This window comes from Dendroctonus ponderosae, unplaced genomic scaffold, assembly GCF_020466585.1.
Source record: "Dendroctonus ponderosae isolate FM_Combo_2020 unplaced genomic scaffold, Dpon_F_20191213v2 Dpon_F_20191213_1, whole genome shotgun sequence".
NCBI classification, from domain to species: Eukaryota; Metazoa; Arthropoda; class Insecta; order Coleoptera; family Curculionidae; genus Dendroctonus; species Dendroctonus ponderosae.
In genome coordinates, this window is record NW_026017110.1 from 8,367,152 (window position 1) to 8,379,246 (window position 12,095).

The 12,095-nt window shown below is 38.8% G+C and overlaps 2 protein-coding genes across 4 annotated transcripts; both read left to right on the plus strand.

Annotated features, from left to right (window-relative positions):
- The first annotated feature begins 2,332 nt into the window (after positions 1–2,332).
- On the plus strand, positions 2,333–11,716 carry LOC109535520 (CD151 antigen). Of its 2 annotated transcripts, none has more exons than XM_048664532.1 (6): positions 2,333–2,644; positions 8,419–8,544; positions 8,598–8,789; positions 10,829–10,999; positions 11,052–11,207; positions 11,266–11,716. In XM_048664532.1, the coding sequence occupies exons 2-6, from the start codon at positions 8,446–8,448 to the stop codon at positions 11,452–11,454; spliced, it is 807 nt and encodes a 268-aa protein (XP_048520489.1). In that variant the 5' UTR covers positions 2,333–2,644; positions 8,419–8,445; the 3' UTR covers positions 11,455–11,716. The 2 variants fall into 2 exon arrangements, with proteins under 2 accessions (XP_048520489.1, XP_048520492.1); XM_048664535.1 differs by lacking the exon at positions 2,333–2,644 and adding an exon at positions 8,298–8,363.
- On the plus strand, positions 4,436–8,363 carry LOC109535519 (sorting nexin lst-4). 2 transcript variants are annotated; one of them, XM_019901431.2, is made up of 7 exons: positions 4,506–5,063; positions 5,118–5,353; positions 5,447–5,614; positions 6,231–6,520; positions 6,597–6,747; positions 6,803–7,096; positions 7,159–8,363. In XM_019901431.2, the coding sequence occupies exons 1-7, from the start codon at positions 4,924–4,926 to the stop codon at positions 7,542–7,544; spliced, it is 1,665 nt and encodes a 554-aa protein (XP_019756990.2). In that variant the 5' UTR covers positions 4,506–4,923; the 3' UTR covers positions 7,545–8,363. The 2 variants fall into 2 exon arrangements, with proteins under 2 accessions (XP_019756991.2, XP_019756990.2); XM_019901432.2 differs by lacking the exon at positions 5,447–5,614 and having other exon boundaries at positions 4,436–5,063.
- Positions 11,717–12,095: the final 379 nt, after the last annotated feature.

Genomic DNA, 12,095 nt, shown 5'->3' on the forward strand with positions numbered 1-12,095 from the left:
TAGTTTGAAAGTTGAAAGCTTTTAGTTTGAGTTTTTTTAGTTTAGACAAGCTTTAGTTGTCGGAAAATGAGCTCGCATTAAATTACATTTATCTATAGGAAAACCTCTAGTTTAATTTTAGCCTCTCTAAACTCTCAAATGCAAACCGGTTCTCTGGATCGTTCACCAATGGCAACACACCGGCCGATATTTCATTCTGAAACAATCGGAATGACGCAAACGGTGACGTCACAGGGTGCTGCGAACGGGCAAACTGGAACAGCCAGGGTGCGATGCCCCGATTTGACTTCGAGGCCAACTTAACATCGAATTCATTCTGGACTTTGGCCCATTATTCGCTTGAATCTGGAATATTGCGTTCGACTTCCACAGGCAAAAATCTATAGCAACCATAAAATGTCATTTCAAAGTTGTCAGTCAAGACTATTGAGATTTTTGGAGTGATTTCTGCTTGTTATAAGCAGAGCCGTTCTGATTGGTGGAAAATCCAGAATGAACCGGGACACTGCACCCTGATTGACCCAGATGCAGATCCCAGCTCAATGACGTCAGCGACGACGTCATTCCTTGTTAGGGATACGGCATTGGCAGCAACCAGAATTGTTAGGCGATTTTTCTTCGAAACAAGATCTGGCCCTATTTGTTTGACGTTAAAAACTTAGTAGTTTGATATTAAGTACCGCTGCACCTGCTTTTCCTTATTTCACTCTGAAGATGCGCAACATGCGGGCTTACGAAACGTGTGAAACACAACAGTTTCCAACAAAAACCGCGACAAACTTTGTTGTTGTTGAGAAAATGTTTTCTTCAAAATTTAAGGTTCCATTCAGCTAGAATTGCGTCAATTTGTCGATAAAACGTCCAAAAACCCGCTTTAGTTGTGTGCTGAATAAAGGCGAAAGTACTTGATGACGGATTAAACGATCGAAATGTAATTTTTCCCTTTTTTTTCATAAATTTGATAATTTAAGTGAAACCAAAAAAAGTGAATTCGGATTGAAAGCTGCAGTACTTAGGAATCCTCCCTCGTAAAACAAGAAAGCGCGACAAGGCCGAAGATTTCCGATATGTGGCTCTCACTCTTGATCACGCCGAGAGATGAAAATAAATTCCTTGATGAACTACGGGGTGCATTCAATCTGTATCACTCAACTGCATTTCTTAGAAAATTTCCAAGGAAAAAAACCTTGGCGTGCACGACGTGTAAACATCGTCTGAAGATGCCAGCTACTCTTGCATGCAAAACGTCAGGACCAAATTCCTACTCAAATGGCATTTGAAAGTTCGACTGGCGATTAGATTGCGGGCTCCAAACAATCGCAGGAAACATTATTCTATCCCACTCCTTGATATTTGAAATATAGAAGAAACATTTCCGAATAATGAATCCTCCAATGTTAAATCCTGGCCTGTTCAGAATGAGATGGCGAATGGCCAGATTTCGAAGTGGAGACAATACCATTCATTGGCCAATCGGTCAAGAATGCGGTTTAGATATCGATCGAACGATCTTAATATGTGGCGGATTAGCCTTTTCTGGTCAGATATTATTATTATTATTATTATTATTACTATCGTCTTTTGAGCAAAAAATTGGATTTTTTTTCCAGTTATCAATATTGCTAGACGATTTTAACAGAGTTAAAGTAGGAGCAAAGCGACCTTGTTTTCCACACAAATGAAAAAACTTGTGGGCTCACTCAATGGCCATCTGACGGCATTCTAGCGGCACTTTTACCATATTCGATATTACTCGAATCGTTCTAGTTCATTGAGGCGATTGATTTTCCTTTTAACTTGTTGGCTGTCTGCGTCGATACTGGGGGCCTTAAAATAGGAGAACGTATTTAAAGAAACGAAATTTTGCACGTTGTCACCCTGTACCATCGGAGACTATTATCTTCTGGATAAGACGAATTTGCCTCGAACGCAATATTTCTGTCTATATGTCAGTGAATTTTGAGCCCAACGTGGACATTAATGAATAATAAACATCCTGCATTTAGGAGATTATATTGAAAACGGAACCCGCATTGTAAATTTGAGATAAAGGCTTGACACCAGAATCTTAAAAGACAATTTCAATAAAGTCTTGAAGCCTAATAGCAGAACTCATTTCAATAAAACCCCTAAAAACCCCATCTTCAGAGACTATTGCACCTCAGTACAAAATCGACCATGATTCAAATGATGAAATTGAAATACCGAACACATATTTTTGGTTATTTGCATATAAAACTCCGTAATTTACCAAGTTGCACCGGAAAAAACTTCGTGGATGAATTTGGTTCGAAAATCGCCGGACTAAGAAGCGCAAACACGCGCTCCAAGCGATAGTCACGTTTTAAAATATCAATGTCAGTTCGGAGGTTCGCAAGCGAACAGCGCATTTCGTTAATTTCCTCAACTGCTTTGCAGCCTTTTATGGAAACTATCAGATAAGTGCGTTTGTCTTGTTTTTTTCCTATCGCGCCAATTTATTTGAGGAAAAAAAGCCAGAAAAATCCCCTGCCGTGCGCCGCTTAGTGGGCTGTACTTGCAGCCAATGTGCGCATCATGCTGTAGATGAGCAAACCAATCAGTGAACAGCAAGGAACGCCAGTATGGAGTGAATACTTCGTGAGAGATTCAGAAAAATTGCAATGTAAGTAGTTTTTCCTGCTAATAATCGGCAACACAGTGAATACGGAAAAGTTCCGGCTGTTTAATTTGCGATGATGCAGTTTTTTTATTGGTATTCGCAAATATTTGTGTTCGGTCGCCGATCTAGGGATGAGTTTACTCGACCTTTTAGATTACCTTGACCCATTTTTCCACACAGGAAAAGCCCTCTGAAAATAAGTTTTAAATGTTCACCTGTATTGCAATACAGGTGCAGTGGGCGTGCGGATGTGGGAGTTGATTAAACTAACTATTTTATACCAAGTGAAAAAACGCTCTGAGTTGCGCACATTTGACTATTTAGGAACCTTCGTATGCGACCAGCGAATTTGTTGTTCGATTTGTTAATCTATCGAGTAACGCACATTGACTAATGCATGAAAAACACGTACATTACCGCCAAGGATGGAGATCGACATATAGTTTATTTTAAATTTAGATGTTGAACAGGGACTGGCTGTTTGGGTTTTATGTGCCATTCAAAATAGGAAATTGGTTTTACCGGCTCGTAACTCGTTTCGGTGTCATTAACATTCCAGCAATAGTTCAGCGCTCAGCGCGAGTTTAGTCCGGAAGCTCACTGGGCCTTTTCAATAGCACGCGCCCCAATTTCTTTCAAATGCCCATCAATCGAAGAAACTCCACCTTTATATGGACCTCCACCCATTGTCTTTGCCATTTTCCGAATAATTCAACCAGTGGCTTGCATTCATTTTCTATACATATAAAAAAAGTGTCTAGTAAAAATACTGAGATGCAGAGCTCTTTTTTTCATATTTGGAGCCTGAGCGATTGCAAATATTTTAACAGTGAAGATCAAGATTTAGCAGTCAGATCCTAAACCTAAACCCTTCTAAGTCCAGTCTCTATTAATCTTCAACACCCAACATTAGTGCATCTTGAAAAACTACGCCACTGAAACTCATTTTCGCTTCAAAGACACGGAAACTAGGAATACCAGTGGAGCTATATAGGTCAGGCATTCTATTTTAAATCGCGGAACATTCGAAAGACTATCTGCACAGGTAAAAATGCCGGGATTGTAGGCGGGGACTGTTTGAAATGTCGATTTTATGGCCTAATTCGATATTTTTTGGGACGGGTAAATCACAATCGAATTATGAATGAAATTTTCAAGGAAAACATCTATCATAGTCCGGGTATAAAATGGCAAACTTTGAAAATTAGTTCGTCGCTTACAATTAGCGGTTTGGTGTCAAAACCATTATCATTTACACAATTTATTCACCAACATTGAGAGACGGGGTCAAGGCCCAGGCTATCAATCTTCCAAAGTAGTTCAAACATCAATACTATTTCTCCGATAGTCGCTTTGCTGCGAAAGTGTTGAGAATTTCGAGATTATCCCGAAAGTTTAACTCCCTAGCTTTTGCTTAATTAATTTTACCTCCTGGCTTTAAACTCCCTCATCAAGAAATTTACCTACCATAAAACTCTCTCAACATTTAAATCTGTTTAGTTACGTTTCGCATAAAGTTTTCACTAGATGCTACGCAAGGTGTCCGAGAATAAATAAAACGTGATTTAAGTAATGCAGTATTGCTGCAAAAAACTGCACTAAAAGATTTGAATTCAAAGAAGCACCCAAATGACCATTCCTAGCAGCAAGTATCTACAATTTGCTTGGCACGCTCTATATATATTACAGTCAAAAAGCGAATTAAATTGCATTTTCTGGTGTAGCAAACATGCAAGAATGATTTGCATAAAATATTAATAAAAATTTTCAATTAACCCGGTATAAAAAAAATCCGCTATCACACTTGGGCGAATTAGACCACGCCCACGTACTAAGCACCGCCACGAATCATCGCAAAGTTGTCGGTAATTGCTGAGGCAGATTTCTGCAACGGTAACAGCACAGCTGTTTAAAGTGCGCTCATTTGACGCTCGCGATGCGTTCGTGCAGCGATTCGACCAATGGAAGTCCGGGCTCGTGTAACGATGGGTATTTTTCGGGAGAAACCTCTGAAACGAACGCGGTATGTTTAAGTGTGTGTCAGTCAGTGTCAGATCAGCAAATTTGTCATCACTTTAAAAGATCTTTTGTGAATTTTCCGGACAAAAATCTTTCTGGAACAAGAAAGGGCGATTTTCCCCATCATTGTGCGCTACATGGTGAAAGTGGTCTTCGGCCTGATGTGTGGTCGTTTGAGGACTGAATCCAGGCTTCTCCCAAAGATTTAGGAGGTTACTTGATGATTTGTATTTAATTCTGGCTATATCAGTTTTGGGAAAAGAATGTCGACCTTTAAAGCGCGAGTGTTGTACGACTTCCAAGGGGAGCCAAACACCGCTGAAATGTCCATTACGGCTGGGGAGTTGCTCACGGTGACCAGAACTGATGTTGGGGATGGTTGGTGGGAAGGACTCAACCCCAAGTGAGTATCCCTGAGGTGCCCTAAAGCAGGCCCTAATTGACATTGACCCCCCAGGGGCGAATCAGGCCTCTTTCCAGAAGCCTATGTGGAAAAAGTGGAGACATCATCCAAGCCCCCCAATATACCGCCCCCAGCTCCACCAAGTCAGCCAGGATGGGGCTTTCCTGGTCAACAGGAGCCCGATCAAGGGGGGCATGATGACGATGATTGGGACGAATGGGACGACGATAATACATACGAAAGCCCACCCTACAGCAATAACATGCCAAAAGCAGAGGGCAACACTCAAAGTACGTAGATTCTATGTGTGGGCGTGTGAGTTGTTTTCATGTTCAAACACCAAAGGGACCAAACAGCACACAAAAGGTAATTATTTTTTTAAGGATATACTTCCGAACAAAACCACAACTTCACTAGACAAAACACACAACAAAGTGATAACGTATCACTAAGTGGAAGTATGATGGGCGACAATAAAGGCACAATCACAAAGAAAAGTTACAACATATTTTCATCTGCTGTTAGAAGTGGATTGGAAGGGTATATTTTAGGTAGGTTGTGTATTAACACACACATAGACATTGGAAGGATCTACTCCAATATTAACCCCAGATCTACATTCCGTTTACACATATTACAGTCCATGTCTTGTCTGTTAAGTGTTTGATTAATTAATCATCTGAACGGCGGGCATCGCAAGAGGAGTCATTCAACTGTTAAAATGGGTAAAATATGCGACATTTTTCTATCAACATTCAAAATATCTGTTGTCGAGTAAACCAGGTAAATTTGTCGAGTTTAATGCGCAAATAAACAGTGCTATCTAACTTGATATTGCCCAGAATTTTATCAGAAGGTGTCGTAAAGCCCACACAATGGCTTTTATTGCCCAATTTATTATACTTCAGCAAGAAAATGTTTTTTTTGGGTGAATTTATTTGCTACATTGTTACATTCCGTAGGGTTTGAGTGTTTTCAATAAATCAATTTTTCAAATGGGTTTTGAATTCTAAATAAAGCTCAGGATATTTGAATGAGTTTTTCAACTAGCACGTTTTGCAATAAAAATAACACATTATATTTTGCAAGTGTCACTGGTCGCTTCTTGTTGGTTCTGTTTGTTGTTTGACAATGGTTTTCCTATTAATTCCCTTCATTCCTTTAAAGGACTAACCAAAGAAGTAAGTGGAACAGCGGCCAGAAAGCCGCATATTTATCGAGACAGTGACGACCAATTGGGTCGTTGGGAAGTACTTTCCAACCCATACACTGTTCAGATCGCCTCCCCGAAAAAAGCCACCAAAATGGGGGGCCTGAAATCCTTTATCGCATATACACTAACGCCTTCCTTTAGTAACGTCGAAGTATCGCGCCGATACAAGCACTTTGATTGGTTGCACGATCGGTTGAATGAAAAATTCAATTTGATTGCCATACCACCCTTACCAGATAAACAGGTACGTTAAGAACAAAACTGATACCTTAGAGAATCGCTACCTTCACCCTGGATAACTGAGAACAGATCGATTTTAGGTATCTGGAAGATATGAAGAAATGTTCATCGAACATCGACGAGCCCAATTGCAGGAGTTTATTAATTATATGTGTCGCCACCCGGTATTATCCACGTGCGATGTTTGGATCCACTTTCTCACCTGTACGGACGCCAAACAATGGAAACAAGGTTCATACGGGGGTTTACTTGTTTAAGGCGCTTTATTTAGTTTAGTTTGATTTAGGTAAAAGAAATGCGGAAAGAGACCAATTGATAGGAGCCAGCTTCTGTCTATGTGTGGAGGCACCTGAAAAGGAAATCATGCCCTCTCTGGTCGAGGTGAAAATCGACGAAAACCTGAAATACGTGGAAAAAATGGACCAGTGCATCAAAAATCTGATGCAAACCGCCCAAGACCAGCAGAAAAAGTGCATAAACATGTACAAAAGAGAGTTTACGCGAGTGGGAGAGGCATTTTTCGCCTTGGGCAGTGCCTTTGAGTACAACCAACAGGGCATGTACTCCAAGGCTTCTGTAGGTGAGTTTAACGCAACATTTCGGATGAATTGCCCACACCACACAACTCCTGGTTAATTCCAGATGTGAAAAACATCGGATCGACCTACATAATGATCGGGAAATTGTATGAGGAACAAGGCAAAATGGATTGGCTGCCATTGTTTGACCAACTATACATCTACAAGGGCATAACGTCGAATCTACCCAATGTGCTTCAGATGCAGAAAATGGCCGAACAGAAGAAGAAAGAGTGCGAACGAAACAATCAGTTGCCTCAGGTGGCGTTAACGGATGTTAGACGACGCTCTGACGTTATTACATATACAGTATTTGCCGAATTGAATCATTTCCAGCAGGAAAGGGACCAAAACTTGAAGCGCGCATTGAAAGATTTTTTGCAGGAACAATTAAATTTTTACAAAAACGTCGTCACGAAAATAGAGGAAACTCTCAATCAGTTTGAGTAGGTTTTCACTGTTGTGACCAGGTGCTTTATATGGAATTACAGGGTGTTTATTCGATTCCAGTAGCCATGCATTTAGCTAAGTGCTCTCTTGCTAAAACACCCTACGAAACACCATGTTGAGTGTGGATGAGAATGAAGCATTTATTATTATTATATTTAATTTTCCTTTAACTTGCATGGGAAATAATGCTTCTAAGTGCTAATCCTTCCATCAAGCACGTCTTGTAACCAATAGGTTTTTTACCTGTACAAAGTATTTTGTGATTGATTTATTATCGCTAGAAATTTATCAATTCTTTTATTGTGTATATAGTTGTCATTGATTGTTTCGATTGCCGATGTACAAAATTTTTATCCATTGTATCTATACATATACATTATCAGGTATTATTTTTATGCGACCAAACAGTAAAAAAAATATTTTATTCATCGTATCCTTAAAATTTGTAATTATTTCTTTGTATAATAAATTTACTATTATTGTAAACAGTGTTTTACTCGTGTTTTATCATCGTCGGATTTTTGTGTTATCTCCCATTATCTGACAGGTTGATATGGATTATAAATTCAGCGTGTGTTTTATGTAAAATGACTACAGTTTGTTAGCGGGTGGCGTTGTGTAATCGATAGACAAATGCGTGGAAACTTTACGCCCACTAAAGTGGGCATTTCAATTGACTTCCCACCAATTTTTTGCGAAGAACTTAAAATAAAAACTGACTCATTATTTATGGGTTTTCGGCTTGATCAACAAAAAAAACTGCATCATTCAAATTCATAAAATGTGTGTGTGTACCGAGGTAGAACCGGCGCGAATCAAGTTGAGAGTTTTTTTGTTGTTAAAACAGCTTTAGTAGATATTCTCATTTTTTCAGAAAAAAACACCAACAACAGCAGTGACAATGCCCTACAGTAACAACGCGAAAGTTCCTTCCGAAGACGGATGCTGCCGAGTTTCCGTTATTAAAGCAGTTTTATATGCATACCAGTTTGTATTTATGGTAAAATTGGCTAAAATTTGTGTTTAGTTGAGCGACTGACGGCCCTCTTTCAGCTAACTGGCATCGGAATAATTGGTGTTGGAGTATGGAAGTACCTGGAGACTTATCACTACTTTACCGTAGCTCATTTGAACATGTATTCAGCGGTTTTGTACTTGTTCATTATTACTGGTTGTCTAGTCATTTGTGCCGTTATTTTTGGGTTTTGTGCCATACCAAAGAATAGAACCAAGTTAATATTCGTTGTAAGTATTCAGTTCGCACTCAATTTAGCTATTATTGTTGCTAATATACGGACAGAAAATGGAAAACTTGGAACTCAGAGCTTTGAGTGGGAATTTTGTTAAATTTCAGCAAATGACTGAGCACCACAAATTTATTGAAATTTTGCACATTGAATGCATAAGGTGTATTCTACTAATGATAACAGCTATAAATCTGTTCAGGTTTGCAAGTTGTGAATTTTTAGCCGTAAGCGCGCAAGTTTGGCACGTTGGAATTTCGTCAGAATTACAAAAGTGAACAGCAACTGAACGAACACTTCCAATCTACTGACATTTTTTACACATAATAACTAAAGTTTCTTCTACAAAATTCCAAAAATGCAGCTTTAAATCTTTGGTAGTTTGGAAGTTGTGAATTTTTAACTATAAGCCAGCATAACTATAAGTTCATGGCTATTTCCCGAATGACACCGAAAATCCAGAAATTTACCGCAACTGAACCAAAACTTCGAATCGACTAAAATATTTTACAGTTAATAACTAAGATTTCGTAAATAAATCTCCCCGATTGAAGCCTTAAATCTGCTCAGGTTTGAGGGTGGCGAATTTTTAAACAAAGGCGTGCACATTTGATGCGATTTTCCGAATTCCACCAATAAAAAAAATACAAAACCTGAACAAAAGTGCCGATTCGATTGATTTTTTTACACTTAATCACTCAGGCTTCTTCTACAAAGTGCTGTCTTAAATCCGTGGCTGTTGCAGGTTGTGAATTTTTAGCCACAAGCGTGTATACTTATCTATGACTATTTCCTTAATCATACCGAAACGTTTGGTACTATTTTTTTAATTACATCAGAATTACAAAAATGTACAGAAACGGAACGAACACCTTAAGTAGATTGAATTTTTTTGCAGTTAATAACCAGGATTTCTTGAATAAATGTCCCCTAGTGCAGCCTTAAATCTGCCCAAGATTGAGAGCTGCAAATTGTTAAACAGAGGCGTTCACATTTAAAAAGATTTTCCCAATTACACCCGATTAAAAAAATACAGGAATTGAGCGAAAGTGTCGAATTGATTGCATTTTTCAATACTTAATAACTAAAGCTCCTGCAACAAATTCCCAAAAAGCCGGCCTTAAATCTGTGGTAGTTTGGAGGGTGTGATTTTTTAACCACAAGCGTGCACATTGATGTCCATTTCCTTTAGACCGAATCTTCAAAAATTTACCAAAACTGAACGAACACTGGAAATCGATTGAAAATTTCTAGATTTAGTAACTAAACCTTTTTCTCTACACACACACCCAAAATTGCATCCTTGAATCTGTTCACCTTTGCAAGCGGTGATTTTTTAACCACAAGCGTGGACGTTTAACGCTCTTTCCTGAATTACACCGAATCTTCAACAATTTATAGAAACTGAACGAACGCTCGAAATCACTTGAAAATTTGTGGATTTAATAACTACTCCTTTTTCTATACACGTCCGAAATCGCAGCCTTAAATATGTTCATCTTTGCAAGTAGTGAATTTTTTACCCGAAATTCGCACATTTTGTGTTATTTTATGAATTACAACGAACCTTAAAAAAATTATAGAAATTGATCTAAGGCTTGCAATCGATTGACATTTTCTACCCTTCAGAATTAAGGCTTATCCTACACATGTCCAGAAACGCAGCCTTAATAAATGGTAGTTTGGAAGTTGTAAATTTTTAACCACAAAAGTGCCCGTCTACGACTATTTCCTGAATTACACCGAAACTTCAAAACATTACCAAAACTGATGGAAAGCTCCTACACTCAATAACCAAGGCTTTTCCTACAAATGACCCAACTTGCAGCCATAAATCTGTCCAAGTCTGTGAGTTGAGAATTTTTATTCACATGCGCGCACTTTAGCGGCAATTTTTTGAATTTCATCAGAATTTCAGAAAATTACAAAAACAGCGAAAGCTTTGAGTCGATTTTTTGCGAAATTTGTAAAATGCCCCAAGCACCAAAGTGCAACGTTCCAAAATTTCGACATTTTTTCGTTCCTAAATGGCTTTTCCAGTTCATTTTAGTTCTGGTGCTAATATTCCTGCTAGAATCACTCGTCGCAATATTGGCATATTTCTACCAGCACAATGTTGCCGAGGACGTGAATCTAAGACTGAACTCCTCATTCCTCGAGAACTACAATCGAAACTCCAAAACAGACTCTGTGGATTTTATCCAGGAAAATGTAAGATTTTTAAGGCTCAAAGGCCGAAAAAGATGCAAAGTGAATTTTCCAGCTTCACTGCTGCGGCGCCCAAACGTTCTCCGACTGGAAGTACAGCAGATGGATCAAAGGATCGCCAGGAATCAAGAACAAAGTCCCGGATTCCTGTTGCAAGACTCCAGAGTTCCTCTGCGGCAAACGCGACCATCCATCGAACATCTACTACGCGGTTAGTGGAGACTTTTTGAAAATTTTCGTGCAAAATTAATCAGTTTAGAATCTTTCAGGGATGTGAAGAGCGACTGGCAGTTATTCTCAAAGTGAGCCTCTGGGTGATATGCGCTGTCTCTTTGGGAGTGAGCGTTTTACAAGTGATCGGAGTGGTGTTTGGCATTAAGTTGTTCCTCAAACTGGAGGCGGACGACCGAAACTACAACCCGAGCACCAATGGAAACGAATCGCTTATTCCGCCGTAGTTTTCCACACTTATTAACAAATTTTCGATGTGTAGACAGCCAATGAATGTGTCATATCTGCCCTATAAAGAATTAGAGGCTTCAACTAGTCAAGAATGAATTATCTGCTTTGTACTTCATAGTTACATAATATGTTAATGTTAGTCACTGGAAATTCTAGAAATTGTTAAAATGTGAAGCTTTAATGTATTCTTTAAGTGTTAGGACTAAGGAAATTGACATCAGCTGTTTCAATGTAATACAAAAAAATATGTATGTTAAACAGAATGTTTTTCAACCTTTTGATGATTTCCTCATGTGTATTAATCAGAGTTATCGGGCTAGATCCAGTTGCAAACTAATCATACAAGATAACGGGCGATATTTGTACCTGATGTTATTTACAACCTGTTAAAACACTGAATGTGAGATGAATGAGGCAAATATGATATGGACTCATTAAATGATAAGATTGTGGCTTGTATGAGTAAGTGCGGGGCTGTTTATGAATCGGCACTCGGACTGCCAGTATTTCATTTCATTTTTCCAACTTTCGGTTCAACTTTAAACCCTTAAAATTCATATTAACAACGGTTTAATAAAACAAAAATAACTAAATAATTGCAAAATCCATCTTTAGGGGCCACAGAGTGAAAATTTGT